At 37.2% G+C, this 17781-nt stretch overlaps 1 protein-coding gene across 5 annotated transcripts in view; it reads right to left on the reverse strand.

Annotated features, from left to right (window-relative positions):
- CNTN5 (contactin 5) overlaps nucleotides 1-17781 on the reverse strand; it is a 753708-nt gene that overhangs the window by 158982 nt on the left and 576945 nt on the right. For all 5 annotated transcript variants that reach the window (XM_054805742.1, XM_054805482.1, XM_054805387.1 and 2 more), the window contains one exon: nucleotides 10617-10719. In XM_054805742.1, coding sequence (XP_054661717.1) covers nucleotides 10617-10719 — 103 coding nt within the window. The remainder of the gene's footprint in view (nucleotides 1-10616; nucleotides 10720-17781) is intronic.

Here is a 17781-nt window from a genome sequence, read left to right on the forward strand (position 1 = left end):
TTCGGAATGCAAAAAAAATGCTCCTCCATCTTTAAACCTAAAGCAAGGCTGTGTAAATTACTGAACAAAGTTTTCAGTAGCATTTACAAGTTTTCTTTGATGGTTGTGAGAGAGAAAAAGACAGGATTGGTAATATTGCTCCTTCAAGAATGATGTTCTACTGACAGAGATTTGCAGTTTGGTGTTCCCCCCCCACACACACTTTCCCTATGCCATACAGTAAAAGCAATTAACTCTAAATTTTTAGATGTAAGTATGACATATTTAGTCAGAGTGAGGCAGAATGAGCCTTGGGAGTGCTACTTGAGATTTACCAAAGAATCTTTATTACATTACTATGAATGATCTCGATATTTGTAACAGCATTATAAAGTCTATGCAAGAACAAGTCTACTTAAAGTCAGGCAGAAATCAATCCATCCTGAAAAACAGGAACAAAATCCAATCCTGGTCTAGCACCTTATGACATAAATTCTTATTCAGTGTGAGCCAAAAATGAACTTTAGATTGATGAAAGTCTTAGAAAGATTTATTTGACATAAACAATATGTGCTATCAAAGGAAAAAAAAAATCCTGAATCTATTCCTGTCTTATATAAACAAACTCAGCTTGAAGATGCCATGTTCATGTTTAAAAACGTTCCTTCCTCTCATCACAAGTTTATCTCCAGGGGAAAGGACATCCCTACTTATAACGCTGACAAATGCTGTTCTACTGAGAGTGGTCATTTCCCTCTTGGGATTGTTTTGTTATCAGTAAACTATAAGGGTAGCTTCCAGACCTTCCAGGTTTGGTATGTCATAGAATTAACAAAATCTTTTTCCTGAAGTGAGAAGTGGTGCAAAGGAGCATGGAGGAATGCGATATTTTTGTCCTATGTGACTTAGAAATATATATTTCTATACCATTTTTTGTCTCTATCCTGCAGTTTGATTTTGGGCAAATCATTTTATTTCAATACCCTATGCCATGGTTTCCCTGTTTTAAAAAGAGAAAACAGCCTTTTTATATCTCTGAGAGCTGTAGATGAGAAATAGACTATGATCATAATAATTGTTTTTGAGGGTGAACTCGAATTATGCCTGTGGACATCTACACTGTGAATTTCTTAATACTCAACAATGCTAAGATGCTAGCATTCCTTGTTCCCCTAGTAATTCTCCTATAGCTAGGAAAAACACTGAATATTTGAATCCCCAGTTCCAGCAAGGATTTAAATGTATAACATCTAGAATGTTTTGCTCCATTTAATGCAAGCCAGAGATCTTGGCATGTCATTAAATTGTGAGTACCATAATACATTTAAAAGACAAGTCAAAATTAGCTTCCTCTTTGCCTGCAAATTTTATATTAAATCTGGTTAGAATTCCTCAAACCTGCAACCTTCATTTACCAATGCAGTGATTTATCATGTCCTTTCATACTTTGTTTTGACCAGCAGTTCCCGTGTAGGGGATAACAATGTATGTGCTACTGTCACAGGGTTCAGTGGAAATGAGGGCTGTTAATGTGCTTTGAATGCCATTAGTATATAGAATCAGGTTATCTGTAATATCCAAGGCGTTTCTGTGCGTCACAATTATTGTGGGAAGAGGCAAGAACTGTTTTTTATTCATGGAAACGCAGAAGGAGGCTTAATCATTTCTGAAAGACAATACCTGAAAGGAGAAGATGCTGGGGCTGAATGGCCATTCCATGAGCTATGTCGCTTGACTGCCACCACACTGTAAAGATCTGCTGACATAACCCAAAGAAATGGCCAAATGATCTGTCATACTTGGCCCTAAAGGGAGGGAAGCCTGTTATTTTTCACAGATGTCAGTATGATTTTATACTCGTGTTATATTCCCATTTTATACCCAATAACACTCAGCTGCTGCCTGCCACCTTGACCCCTCACTCATCTTTCTGCCTCCTGGATGCAGCGTAGTGCAGTTAACAGAGGTTAATTTTAAGTTTGTTTAAACTGTGGTCAGTGCAATAGGTCTGCCAGTCTTTAGCACAATACCAGGGCTGGAGAGAGAGGTGGATTCATGGATTTTAAGAAGGGTAAAAAGGAAGACCCAGGGAACTACAGGCCTGTCAGTCTCACCTCTGTGCCTGGCAAGATTATGGAGCAGACCCTCCTGTACACTATGCTCAGGCACATGGAAAATAAGGAGGTGATTGGTGACAGCCAACATGGCTTCACTAAGGGCAAATCATGCTGACAAATTTGGTGGCCTTCTATGATGGGGTTACAGTGTCGGTGGACAAGGGAAGGGTAACTGATGTCATCTACCTGGACTTGTGCAAGGCATTTGACACTATCCTGCGCGACATCCTTGTCTCTAAATTGGAGAGACATGGATTCGATGGATGGACCACTCGGTGGATAAGGAATTGGCTGGACGGTCGCACTCAAAGAGTTGAGGCCAACGGCTCAATGTCCAAGTGGAGAACAGTGATGAGTGGCGTTCCTCAGGGGTCGGTACTGGGACCGGCACTGTTCAACATCTTTGTCGGCGACATGGACTGTGGGATCGAGTGCACCCTCAGCAAGTTTGCCCACGACACCAAGCTGTGTGGTGTGATTGACACGCTGGAGGGAAGGGATGCCATCCAGAAGGACCTTGACAGGCTGGAGAAGTGGGCACATGCGAACCACATGAAGCTCAACAAGGCCAAGCGCAAGGTCCTGCACGTGGGTCGGCACAATCCCAAGCATGACTATAGGCTGGGCAAGGAATGGATTGAGAGCAGCCCTGAGGAGAAGGACTTGGGGGTATTGATTGATGAGAAGCTCAACATGAGCTGGCAATGTGCACTTGCAGCCCAGAAAGCCAACCGTGTCCTGGGCTGCATCAAAAGCAGCGTGACCAGCAGGTCGAGGGAGGTGATCCTCCCCCTCTATTCCGCTCTTGTGAGACCCCACCTGGAGTACTGCGTCCAGCTCTGGGGGACCCAGTACAAGAGAGACATGGAGCTGTTGGAGAGAGTCCAGATGAGGGCCACGAAGCTGATCAGAGGGCTGGAGCACCTCTCCTATGAGGACAGGCTGAGAGAGTTGGGGTTGTTCAGCCTGGAGAAGAGAAGGCTCCAGGGAGATCTTATAGCAGCCTTCCAGTACCTGAAGGGGCCTACAAGAAATCTGGAGAGGGACTGTTTACAAGGGCGTGGAGTGATAGGACAAGGGGTCATGGGTTCAAGCTGAAGGAGGGTCGATTTAGATTAGATGTTAGAAAGAAATTCTTTACTGTGAGAGTGGTGAGGCACTGGAACCGGTTGCCCAGAGAGGTTGTGGATGCCCCATCCCTGGAAGTGTTGAAGGCCAGGTTGGATGAGGCTTTGGGCAACGTGGTCTAGTGGAGGGTGTCCCTGCCTGTGGCAGGGGGGTTGGAACTAGATGATCTTTGAGGTCCCTTCCAACCCAAACCATTCTATGATTCTATGATTCTATGATTTGCATTAAGCAGATTTATGTCAGAAAAGAATTTGATCTCAGAATAGAAATCCTCATGAGACTTTTTTTTGACACTGGATTAGTAGGAAGGGGTCAAGTTATGGGAAGGTCTTGTTTGCTTCTCTTGTTGCCAGTTTATAGGAGATGCTTCCTGCCAGGTCTGAAGCCAGGAAGAATCTTGCTGTCTACACCCAACACACGAATACCAGTTCTGAAACATTCTGGACCAGTATAAAATAGGTAATATTGGATTTGCCAAGAGCAGCCAATAAAAGGATGAAAGTCAGGAAGAAAGATATGGAAGACCTGCGGCATATTTTTAACTGGTAGACTGAAAGGAAAAGCTGTATTTTACAAATTTGAAGAGGAGAGAGGGTTAAGTTTTGTCCTTTGCAGTGAAGAAAAAAATATGGTGCAATGCTGTAAACTTCTGTTCACCTACGCTGAGGGACCAGATGGATAACTGCATGTGTTAGAGAAGTGTGCAACCTGGATCTGTGACTCATTATAGGATTATTGTTTGTGAATTTTGGGTTCCTGGCAAAAATCACATGTAGCTAACGCTCAGAGGAAGGTACCAGGTACTTTGACCAAAGATGCACTTCTTGGGTGCCTTTAACCTCCCTTCTTTTCTGAAATTACTCTCTTCCTCATTACATTGTTTGCCAAACACTGACTAGACCTCACAGAAACTTTCTTTTAACATATCTGCGGACTTGCAAAGTCTATTATACCTGCAAAAAGATTTACAATATCTAGAAGCTTTCTTTATAGCCATTATCCTCTGCCATTGTCTTAATGAGCGACACCAGCAAAAATAAATTCTTCAGACACTTCATGCAGTTCTCCATAGTTACAGTCAAATGCCCTTCACCGGATCATAAAAGTGTTTCTATCGCCACCCTGATCTTTGCTTAGATATCATATTCACTTATACACTTTTTGTTTTTATTTCTGTATATTGAAAAATCTTCAGTAAGCTCTCTCTACATGTACATAGTCTGCAATGAAAATAGTGATAGACATATAAAATAAATAATAACATTTTTAATAAAAGCTTGAAGAACAATTAGAAAAATCTGTTAAGAGGAAATCAGGTCAAGGAAATAAAATAAAATCCTATATTCCATGCATTTAAAACTTAGATATGTTTTAATCAGAATTGATTCAGAGTTCATTGTTTCAAGAGAGTATTTTAGAACATTTCCTAGATTACAAGTCACTACATTTCATTCACTTGTGTGACTTAATTATATGTAACTTCACCTTATTTTTATTTTATTTCATTTAGAAAGCAAGATTTAAAAAGGGACAATCAGCTGAGTTCTTGCAAGCCATATTACAAATGGGATGAATGTTTCTGACTGAGCTATAAATCTCTTCAAAACAAAATTTACAATAGAATTATTAAAGCAACATTAAATATAACAGCATGAACAATGCTTCTATCATAACATCCTCATCATAATTCAGTAATAAAAGGAAGTCAATATCTCTATTTTATTTTTATCTTTAACTAAGAATATTTCCCAATAAAAACAGTCTTGACATTACTAAAGTGAAGTAAGCTAGCATTTAGGAAGAATATTGATATACTGTGTAGATGTTGCTATCATACAGAAATAGCACAAGCATAAAACAGTCTCTCAAAAATATAGAAAAACAAGCATATGTGTTGTAAGAAAAATTGTCTGTCAGCACTGTTCTCTATTGATTGTGTTGATCTATGTGGTTAAAAAATAACCATAGTGAAAAAAAGGATGCATAAAACTTATTTTTTTTTTTTTTTTTTTAGCAAAACAATCCTTTTGGTAGTCTACATGGCCCAGGGATCCTATTTTAAAAGCAAAGATTGAAAACTTTGGGAACCTACAAGTACAGCAATAGCCCACATCCTCTAATTTGTTCTAATGAGAAATAAAATATGATTACTCACTCGAAATTGGCTGTTGGCACTACATAATACAAACTGTTTATTTTTATTTTTTTTTCTGGCTGGAGCCAGAAAACCAGTGAAGTCTGAGGTTTCTATGGAGAATAAAATAGAAGCTGCTGTATGGTGTGATGCACAACCAAAAAATGCAGTGAGGAAAAGGCTGAAGTGTGAGGGTCAGGTAGGGTGTGTGCATTATATAAAATTTAACATTAAAAAAATCTCTGTGAAAGAGTGTGTGTAGAAGAATTATTTGAAAGGGAAAAAAGAAGTCAATCTAGAGCTATATGCCAGGAGAAAAAAAAAAAGACCAAGAAAGAAAAAAGAGCAATATATTTTTGGCACTTCCTTTTTCTTGCTTTCCTCTGAGGTGAAGGGTCTGTGCTCATTGAGGAGGGTTGTAACTTACAGCTTTTCATGCGAGCTTGGACAAACCAGTCCTATATCATTGTTCAAACTATGAAAATTTGTTCATTTTGAGGCTTTTATAAAACTCATATATTTCCATCTACACGTGCTTTTAAGTCCCATGTTAAAAGAATAGTATTAAAATCGCTTATGAGATAACTATACTCCAAATTCAGGAAGCGTTAAAGAACGCTGGGATGGCAGTCACGGACGTGCTTCATTAATGAATATGTCATGGGATGGGGACAGAACTGAAAGTCCTTTTACCTATCAGCACCATTACTTCCATATCTTTTTAATGGGGAGCCAAATGAAGACATCAGAATTCTTCCTTCTAAAAAAATTACACGAAAAAAAAGAAATTAAAGAATTAACCAGTTGCCTTCAGATGTTCTTGGAAGGAAAGTCAGTAATATTTGAGAGAAAATGCGAGTGGCAACCTGCTGTGACAGAAGGCAGTGCCCAAGAAATTGCATTTCTGGAGCAGGAAAAGCCAGGAATGCTGTGATCTGTGCAAGAGTGTCAGCTGGGAAAATGATGGCTTCTTCACCAGAACTTACCCAAAGAACAACGTCATGATCTGTCTTCTTGATTTGCATAATGAACTTAAGTTCTGACATTGAAATGATGGACTTGTTAGAAAACCAGGGTTATCTGGACTACAACCACCCACCACCTCATTACCAATAAATTCATTTATTTGTTTTACCAAAAAATTAGCTGGTCTTTTTAAATAACAGAAGACCCATTTGGTGAAAAATGTGTTACTCAAAAGTAAATATTAACATACTACTGGTTAGATTTATTTTTTTAATGTAGATGTTTTGAATTTTTCCATTCAGTAAATTTTAAAGGAGATTTTTTCTTTTTAAAATTATTATTTTATTATTTTAACAATGCTTAATGTAAATCTTAACCAAGATTTAACAATTATGTAAATTAAAAAAGATGTAGTTCTGATGAAAAGTTCAGAAAATAGAAGATGTTAATACTTTGTTATTGCCAGTGGATTTTTAAGGGTTTTTTTTTTTCTTAAGTATGATTCTCTGTCTTGCTAGGAAACAAACAAAAATTCAAGCATTCCTAATAAAAATGACATAATTAAATGGGTGGCAGAAAACATATCTGTATAAATGTCCGTATATATGAAACATAGATGTAATCAGAACACAAGTTGCTGTGCAGATGTGACAGTGACTGTGGCTGTAAAAACTACCTTTCAACAAAAGTGGGCCAGCAAAAATATCCAGCACAAATCACAATACATCACTAATTGCAAAATGCACATTCTGATATATGATACAGTAAATTTTATTTGACTCCTCTGTCTGTCATGTCTACTGTTATACCTCAGCTGTAAATCATGGATATATGCAGTGATTTCTTAGCCAACGACTGATGCTCCTTATAAGCAGCATTATCTAATACAAATAACATCATTTTGAGGTATTTCACTCCTGTATTACTTTGAATTCATTAGCAACAACAAAGTCTGTTATAAGTGGCATCAGTAACATAATATTTTCACTTGTTACTGGACCAGCTACCTATCGCTTGGGTCAGAATAAAATCCTTCTCAGAGAATTTACGTCTGTCAAGCAATTAAGACATTTGATTTTAGTTTGGAGACAATGGCTGCACAGCTCCAATTTATTTAATTCTTACAGCCATAGTGACTGGCAGTTCTAAATAAACACTATTAATAAATCATTAATCTGTAACTAAAGACTAGGGTCTTTCTGGAATATTTGCCAAATGCCTTCTTCAGGAAATCTCGCTGGAATATCTGTCATTCTGACAATTACAGCGGAGAGAGAAGAGTGAGTGTTTCAGACAGCTAAATTAAAGCATGAGAAAAACAGCAGCACATTGTTTTTGAAATTGGAATAACTTCTGTGTTATTTACAATAAGAATTCAAAATGCCAAATCTCAAAACGCTAAATAAAGAAGGAACAAATTACTTGCTGATTCAGTTTGATAATGGGGACCCATGGCAGTGTAACAAGAAAAGATCCGTACAAGCCATCAGGAATAAGAGATGAGGACAAAAAAAAGAATATCATGAAAATGAATAGGAAATCTGATGCATTTCTACCTCCCACCTCAGCCTCCAGGTTTCAAAGGAGGCCTGAAATGTCATTCATGTAATTATTACCATATCAGGTTGAAAGCAATTTCAACTCAGCTGATTTGATTGTGCATTAATGGCTGTGAACAGAAGATAAGGAATGTGCCTGGTAAAAATAGCCGCCCATTACAATAGTAGCAAATGGGGTCAACTTATTAGACAACCTTAAATTGCTTGATGGTTCAGGTGTTTTTGGTTTTTTTGTTTATTAAAGGTTAACACCAAATATGAACGTGGAAATAAGCTAATTGAAGCCTTTCCTGTCAACCTTCGCCTTCCTCATGTGGCTGTTTGAATAGTGACTGACTCTTTGTGAGTTTACTAAATCTGAAGGTGCTGAAGATGGAAGGTATCAGTAGCTGCGTTTCTTGCCTGTCAGTGATGGTTGCAAAGGACAACATGTGGCATACCTCCTCGTCACTGGAAAGGAACAGTTGACTTGTAATCTGTCGGCAGCTGCCGCTTAATTCCAGTAAAATGAGGAGAACAGACACTCACGTCAGTTACTGCTTCAGCCATAGCCAAGAGTCTAAAAGGGCCTCGTTGCCAACTATTGACGTGGCGGGAAAGTGGTTAGTGCTGCTGAGAGGAGAGAGCCTGGAGTCACCAGCCTCTACAGAACAGCTCTTTTCCTCATCTATTTCAGCATTTCAGAGAACCTCTCCATTTATTGCTTTTCTGTCCTCTCTCACATACCTCTTTCCTTACCTTTACTATGTAAAGCATAAGGCTTGTGTTTTACCCTACAGAAGTTCTCTCCTCACACTTGTTTTCTCAACTACCGCTTACATTTAGGTGTGGAATGAATTTGCCGAAGCTGCTGTCGCTGTCTAATGGTCCCTGTATGCGGGCTATGGTCGCCCACATTTTGTTTGGACTAGTTTGGCTGTGTCCTGCCTCTCCTTCAACTGCACTGGGCCTAAATAGATACAATTAAAATATATTGTCAGAATTCCTCTGTAAGTATTTATTAATACTTTCAGTTGACCTGCTCAATGATAGTATCTGGATGTTGATCAAACAGGAAAAACAAGCAAGTTTAAGACATTACCTCATCCAGCCAGTAAATAGGAACTGTTAAGACAAAAATCTGAAATCCAATGACCAGCAACACATGAAGGTCAAAATGACCATAAAAACATTTTAAAAGCTGTCTCAGGTAAAAGAGACAGGCTTTGAAAGGCTACTTTGGAAAACCACACCTGCCAAGCAATCTGGAGTGGTGATCCTCAGGAAAAAAGACTATTGTCTTGAAACTCGTCTCCTCTTACGTTTTGTTCCTACTTAAGTAAATAAGTAAGAAGAATGGTATGGAAGACATGGTATTATGAGTGTGGTGAGACACTGGAACAGGATGCCCAGAGAAGCTGTGGATGCCCCATCCCTGGAAGTGTTCAAGGCCAGGTTGGATGGGGCTTTGGGCAACGTGGTCTAGTGGAGGGTGTCCCTGCCCGCAGCAGGGGGTTTGGAACTAGATGATCTTTGAGGTCCCTTCCAACGCAAACCATTCTATGATTCTACGATTCTGTTCCTCAGACTAACTGATTCGTGAAGTTCCTCTGCAGGAGTTACAAAGACAAATCCTTCTACTATTTCTTAATCAAAGCCAGGCTGTAAGGAACCTGTATGTGCCTTGATAAGCTATGAACTAGAAAACGAAGCAGGATATATCATATTGAGAAGCATGACCTTGTATGGGTAGAGGGGAAATATCTAAAAGGAACACCACTATCAAAAGAAATTGGAAAGAATTCAATACAGTGAGATTTATTTCAACACACATACTCCTCCACATAATTTGATGGGGTATTTTTGAAAAACACCTACCCTTTATATTCATTTATGTCTCCAGTGAATCGTCACTGATGGAACACCTGTTTTTAGCTACATACGTGTTCAGAAGAAAGAATAATTTCTTTGAATCACTGGAATTACTTCTTAATTCTGTCTGATTGTATCCTACCCTTGCCACCCTTATTCTTATAAACAATAATAATAGTAACTGCCACAACAAAATTGAAATGCTATCAATTTCATCCTATATTTTCTAATGTGAAGAGTGTATAGAAGTAATTTCACTTCTTATTTAATTTGTATGAAATAGCAAAGAGGTATTTCTAAAACCTTTATCTCCCTAAACTCATTTATCAATATATATAAAATATTAAAAAAACCCCCCTTGACATGAATACTAAACACCTGTTCTCTAATAGTGCTATTAGGTCAGGTAGAAACTCAAGAATTGGCACTGCCACAAAGTGTCTTAGGACATGTTTAAAACATTGTACTCTTAGCTTCATATACATACTATGCGTTTTCAGGGAAAAAAAAGCTACTAATCTTTTTTATTCTCCAACTATGATATTTTGGCAGAAAACCTCTCTAATTTATTGATTTATAGTATCCCAGTGAATACATGGGTGAGTCTCATAAAATTTTCAGTAAAAAAACTTTCCTCTTTTTGTTTACAAGAACGTTCCTTTTCATTTTGACAGGGTCTTTTAACTTGAATGAATTATTGTCCACAGAAATGGCTGGGCAGGGAATTCATAATTGGCTACTTTACTTAGTCAATTGGTTACTTTGAGTGTGCAGTAAGGACTGTCTGTGAGAATGAAATCCAGCAAAATAATGAAACCACAAATTAGGCATGTCACATCTTAATAAATAATGATATCTAATTATGAAAGAATCTGTACTTACTTGCCAAGTGCAAAACACTCCATCTTAACAGTAGTTCCCCTTGCAGCTGTAACAGTGTAAGGAAAATGGACTTCAATTTTTGGTTCATATTCCCCCATCACACCTGGAAAATAAGGAATGTTTAAAATATGAAACATCATCAGTTTTCCGTTTACTGAGATTATCACAGAAAAACCCAGCAGCTTGCTTTTTGAACCTGCCCAGCAGTAAAGCTGATAATTGATGGAGATAGCCTCATTTGATCTGATATGCTCTGCTCAGGTCCAGTACATACTGTAAAATGCTCTTCAGGTTTACCAGCAGCACAACAGTGAGCTTAAGAAAAAGGATTTATTTTTCTCAAATACGGGTTAATATTTACATTCTGAAAGATTAAAGCAGGCAATCAATTTTAGCAGGTTGAAAATTTTCATAGACCAAAGCTTTGTTTACCAGTGCAGTGACAATTATGACAAATAAATCAACATATCACGCTGTGTTTGACTGAGGACCTTTGAGAAAAACTCAAATGATGTAAGAGCATTTGTGTTCACTGATACAGAGATATGCAGACACATAGAGAGTTCAGTTATTTCATTTTCAGTGACCCTTTTAATTTGGGAGATGAATAGCTTTACCAGGACAACATGCTTAATACCGTAAGATACAACTAAAAAAAATTCAGAAATTTGAAAAATATAAACATTGAAATCAATAGAGGCATCTGGAATTTGCTGTGGAGTAACTGACAGCTTTGGAGAATCACAAGAGTTTAGGAAATGAGAAATGAGCAGGAAAGGGAGACAGGTTTTATAAGGCGAGGTGAGAGGTTTGTATTTGATGAGACTGGGAGGAAATGCCATAATCGGAATGGCAGGAGAAGAATATGACTCTAACAGCTGTGTTTGGTTAGATGGAAGATGGGCTACTGGGGTAAGCGATACTCAGGAACTAAAAGCTATATTAAACTAAGTAAGAATTGTTCAGATTTTTAGATGAGGAAAACTGAATAAAATTGGACTTGTGGACACAGTAGGAACAACACAAGTCTAGTCTAAATCTATAAAAATCAGTTAAGAGTCTCCAGAGAATTCTAGAGCAAGAAAATAGGAACAAGAGATGAAAAGAAAAGACAGAAAAAAGGTATCTTATGCAAGAAAGAGAAAAGAAGGAGCATAGGGAGGATCATGGAAGTAGGGGAATATGAGATTTGCAACCGAGAGAAGACCAGCTGGCAGAGATAGACGGAAAAACAACCCACACCTATTAGAGCAAAAAATCCCCATTAAGCTGAAATGGTAAAACATATACTCCTGGCCCTTCAAATGTTCCTCATGGGACTCAGGAGTTTCCAGTAAGGCAGTGCTCTCTTCCTCCTGTTGTCCCACAGGCTCCTGCAGCTTGGTTCTGGGAGGAAGTCTGATCATACATGCACTTCTACATGTCTTTGGGTGCTTACGTTTAGTTAGAAAATCTAAATGCGTCTGATATGTGAATCAAATAACAGAAGTAGAAAGCATAAAATGCTTTAATTCAAACAATGTAATTCCGTAAATAATGTGGCTTTATAAGTAGCAGTAGATTTCTTTTTAAAAAATATAATCATGCAAGTATGACATGTACTAGCAATAGTGACCCATTTTTCCTCAGAAACATGACTAAATCAATGTTTTGACATTGCTTTATGAACTTATGGAGAAATACTGCCCCTTGTATGAAAAGGCAAATTCTGAACCAGTTCTGTCATTAAAGATTAAAAGGTATTTTTTTGTAGAAAAAAGGAAATTAAACTTTGTGTCCTGGGTATTAAAACAAAATTAGGGCATCAACAAAATTGTAGTCAATTAAAATTTTCCCTAACCTAGACTGAAATCAATCTGTCATAAAAAATATATTCCCACTGGTTCGTACTATGTCAATAAATTTCATAATCTAATTACACTCCTTGTGATTTCTTTTACTGTTTTCTGGCTTTTTTTTTTTTTATTATGAATATCAGTTTCTGGTTCATCTCAGCTTAGTCATTCATGATTTTATAAGATATCTGTCATATCCTCTTTTAGCTGTGTCTTTTACAGGCTGAAAAATCCCAGACTATTAATCCTTCCTTACAGTGAATCTTTAATAAACTTGCAATCATTCCTAGTGCCTATGTTGCACTGTTTCAAATGCCATTATATCATTTTGAGATGGGAAGAAAAAAAAAACAGCAGCACAGCAATATTGAAGCTATAGATATTTCTATCTTTTTTGTTTGATTGTTTTTTGTTTGTTCCTTATTGCTTTCCTTATGATTCCGTTCCATTTGCCTTTTTGCGCTTGAGCTGATGTTCAACCACAATGGCATCCTAATCTCTTTCCTGATAATATCTAATAAAGGTATTATATTTTTAGGTTTACGGATTATATAAATTTGTACTGGGTGACATTATTTATCACCTATCCACTCTATTATCATGATATCCTTTTGCATCTCTTCACAGTCAGGTTTAATTTTAACTATCCTTAATCATTTTATATCAATAAGCTTTTCTACCTCCATGTTAATTTCCTTTCAAGATGGTTTATGTGTTGAATGGTGAAGTCCCAGAATAGTATTCTCTGGCTTCACCGACAATCTTCCAGTTCTCCAAACTGATCAGATACAGGGCGATTTTTTTTATCTGTTGTTAATTCAAAATGGGGCTGTCCTTCAACCCCTCTGAGAATTTGATTTCTGAGATCCTTTGATGAGTGACCCTGCCAAGAGCTTTTTGAAATGAAAGTACACAGCGTTACCTTGACCATTTCTATTCGTATTCTCTCAGACTCTTCAGGAAAGTTGTATACAGATTGAAGCCTGACTTCCCTCTTTAAAAGCTGTGTTCATGGTATATGGCTGTATGGTAAGATTACTGTATGGTAATGTGATAAATACGACCCTACTAAGCATACTTTTCTATGTATTTTCTATCAAAACACTTGACACAGAAGTCAAACTTACTGGTCTGTAGTTCCTCAGATGTTCCTAGGAGTCCCTTTTTTAAAAAAAAAGCACCATTTTTACCTACATTCCTTCTAGGCCTGAGGCCCAGCGAAGGAAAATGGTGCATCCTGCTTCCTTCTGTATATGAGTTTGACCCTGGGGATTTGTCTTACTTGTAAAGTCAATATTTCTTCTCAAATTTCTTCTATTGAAACTTCAATTATGAGAACTTCAGTCTTGATAGGGTATCCTCCCTAAGTTCCCTTGTAGTGCACACTACTGAAAATAGTTCATTTAGGCTTTATGATGCAGCCTTAGACTCTTGAGGTGTTCCTTTTAAATCTCTGGCATCTGTTGACTGTGCATACTAGCTGACAGGTTTTGTGATTCAAAGAATTTGAAAAAGTTTTTTTTTTGCTTTTGTGTAAGACACTGATTCTGAAAATCATTGTGTTGAATTGTCATATACTATTAAACATTTACCTTTTTTAGCCCTGAAAAAAATGCAATTTAAAATAGGATTAAATTATTCTTGCCTTTAAAATAATACAGAACTTATGAACACATCTGAGGGACAATATTATCTTTCAGATCTTGTGTTTTTAACCTACATTAACTCCCTTTAGTAGGTGCAATCTGCACAAGTATTGAATGCTCTTTGTGAGTCATGCCATCATTTCATATTGCCAATGAAATGTTGATCTACTAATGCTTCGTACTACATCCTGTGCTTCTGGGTTATTGTTACACTAGCAAGCAACATGCCTGCAGCAACTGGCAGAAAAGCGTAGAAAAATTGCTGAGCGATTGCTTGGTATCCCTATGAAAATTAGGAAACAAAAGTCTATTATTGCAAAGTGGTATTTTTTTATTCTTATTATTTATGACCTTTGAGACCAAGGAGGCCATTACAGTTGCATTGACATCAAGGGAATTACCAAGGCCTTACATTCCCACGTTACACTAATTGCTTTGCTATGGCTGTTGTACTTCCAGGCTCTTTATCTTTCCCAGTTTCTGTTTTGGTCACTATGAGTCAGTAATGGTAAAACAACCACCACCTGCATTTTCATCAAGGTTTTTGTTCATTTGTATCAGGTGCTAAGAGGAATCTGATTTTTTAAGAAATATTGAGGCCTTGAGTTATGTACACTAGAATCAATCTCTCTCAGACTTATATACATGACTCTCTTTCAGAGGTTTGGTTAAGGCCATAAAAATTCTCTTCATAATTTTTTATTTCCAGTTATCAAACATGAAATATTACAAAAAATAAAATTGATCAGCACAGAATAAGAACATAATATATGATTTTCAAGCGGCTAACAAATCACTAAGCACTATAGAGGAATGGTGAGCTGCTCTCAACGCTCCCATGCTCTGCCTTCCCATGAAAATACCTCCTTTTGGACAATCTTTTACCATCTCAGAGATGACCCTCATGAGCCAGTCCTCCTTAGTCTAATTAGTTTCCTACACCACCTACTTCACAAGTTGTTCCTTTCAGCTGAGTTCAAATCTGGGTATGAAAGTGCTGAATTTGTGATTGGTATGAAATACACCAGTTCAAAATAAATCTAATTTACCAGATCTTGAAATTTAGTCTGGGATTAAGGGGTTCAAAGCCAAACTTTCCTGTTTGTTTAAGTAAATGTTACCCCTGGGCTTTATTCTGAAACAAGTCATCCCACCTTACATTTCCCGGTCTTTGGGTCTCTGCCCTTTCGATGCGTATGAGAAGAACAGGTCTCCACATTGCTGTCCTGCCAGCGTCTTCCCTGGCTGGGTGAAGTTGAACTGAGATGAAACACTGGTAACCCTTCTGTTATATCTCTGATTACCAAAAAAATGCCGTGATTCAAATGACTGAACATATCCCAGGACTAAGCACAGCTTGACCTTGTTAGAATTAATGATTTGTTAGTCACATAGGTGGAAATGGAGCTCAATATTTATAGAAGAGATGGTTTCCCTGTTCCCTCCTTCAGAATTTTTTTACAACAATGCAATTATCACAGAGCAATTATTACATATTCTCCAACTGAGACAAGGAAAAATCTTCATAAAATCAGGTTTAATTTTAATAAGTGGTTTCATTTAACAAGTTGTTCCTCTGACTTCGCTGCAAATCTGTGACTTGAGTTCAAATCTCCACTAACCAAAGTATCTTACAAACCCTTAGCTATACTGTTGTCTGCATTTTAGTTTTCCATCAAAAAATAGAGATGACACAATTCATTAAATCACAGTAATGTGATAAACACTGCTTGTGAGGTGCTCATATACCATAGGAACAGATTTAATAGAAGTTCAAACATTTACAGATATTACTACAGCTAATACTGCTTACTTTATCCCCTGTGGGCCATTTAATGGAAATGGAGAATGGAATAAAGTAGCCAGATCAGTTTCTGACTGTCAGTCCTTTCAGCTAAGCACAATTGAAAGGGCTACAGACAGGATATCAGTCATTATCACTTTGAAGAGGACTGCTCTACCTCTTCATTTAGGCTGCCACTCCATGACTTTTACAACCTCAAATGAAGAGTGTAGAAAAACTATGAGTCTATGACTGTATCCACACAAGAAGACTTTTTGTCTTCATGCGGGGAAAAAAAAGATCAGACTGCTGAGAAATCATGACACATTGTCTAACTCCAGCTGTGTAGAGGCTAATGCTTCTGTTCCATTAGTCTTCCAGGTATTACCTACCTTCTTGTATCTCCCAGAACATAAGTTTCCATGATGGGTCCTTATACCCTTTCAGCTAAAATGATTTGGGTTTGTTTCAAATTGTTTAAGTAACATCTCTTTAACTTCAGAAACTAATTTTGAATGGAACAGGTTACAGGGAATACTTGAATAAGTGGCTGATAAGCTTTTAAGACAGTAGCTAGAAAATAATATAACATTCCTGGCCAAACATCATCAGAATGTTAGGGAGAAAATGAAAGCCAAAGATTTCCTATACTCAGGAGAAAGATTAGGCACAGATTTATACTTGCCATTACTTTATTAGCAAAAGAGACAACCCCCATAGTTCAGTGATTAAGAGTGTTTGCCTGAGAGCTTTGGGTGAAGTCCCTGATCTTAATCAGATGATGTAGGAATGTTAATCCGGTTCTCTTACAGCCTGGATAGTGCTCTAATCACAATATTATTGGGGATTCTTATTGGTTTGGATGTTCCTCTCAATTTCTGGGAAGCCTCCTGAGGACTGATGAACTTGTCATGTTAGAAGAATTTTCTAATAATTTTGCAGATCAGAAATTGAGTTTCCTACCACATTGTAATTATGATCTGTTGTGTGAATACGTATCCAAGCCCAAGAAAATTTTGACTAAGAAAGTATGGCACAAATGTTCATGCATATTTCTTCTCCTATCAATAGTCTGTGATGAATATTTAGCATTTTCTCTGAAGACCTACACCATTAAATGTCCCCAAATATTTATTTGGAAGAGAGAGCCCTGAGTACACACATTTACAATGATAGTAAATTCACAGCACAAACCAAATTAATTCAAATATAATGATGATACCCACCATTACATCCTGACTGCAGCAGAAATTTTCAATCCATTGAGAAGAATTTATTGACTCACCTGCCATTAATCTTATTCTAAATGGAAGGACCAACACCTGCTGTAAGTCTCTAAAAATTTACTGTAAGAATGGTTGCTTTATAACTGTCTGCAATATTCCTTCCACTTAGAGATCTCTTAGCCAAGTTTTGAGCTATAAATTTATCCTTTGAGAAGCCCTAAAAATGCTCATGTGAAATTGCATTCTGCAATGCACTGAACACTAAAGTACCAACAATGTTTTCATATGTTAGAGAGCAAATCCTATCACCTATCATTGGATGGAAAGGAGTCTACTAGAATCTATCCTAATATCAAAGAAAATTTTGTAATTAATTTTCTGGGAAAAAAATATTAATGAATACAGCACAAGAAGGGAATAAAGTCTTTAGTTAACAACTAGGGGATAAGATGCTAATGTATTTCTAAATATGGAGGTATAAATGTAGAAGGTCACATTTAACCAAAACAAAATGTTTAACTAAAGCTTAAACAAAACTTTCTTCTTCCCACTCTAAAATGCCTCTTTATATGATACTTCATTTCACTAGTCCAGCAGTTACTCTCTGAACTTTGACTAGAAAGCCCTTTGTAGAAATTCCTATCCTGAAATATTTTAAAAATTAGGTATTTATAA

The sequence above is a fragment of the Grus americana genome, chromosome 1 (assembly GCF_028858705.1).
Source record: "Grus americana isolate bGruAme1 chromosome 1, bGruAme1.mat, whole genome shotgun sequence".
In the NCBI taxonomy this organism is placed as follows: Eukaryota; Metazoa; Chordata; class Aves; order Gruiformes; family Gruidae; genus Grus; species Grus americana.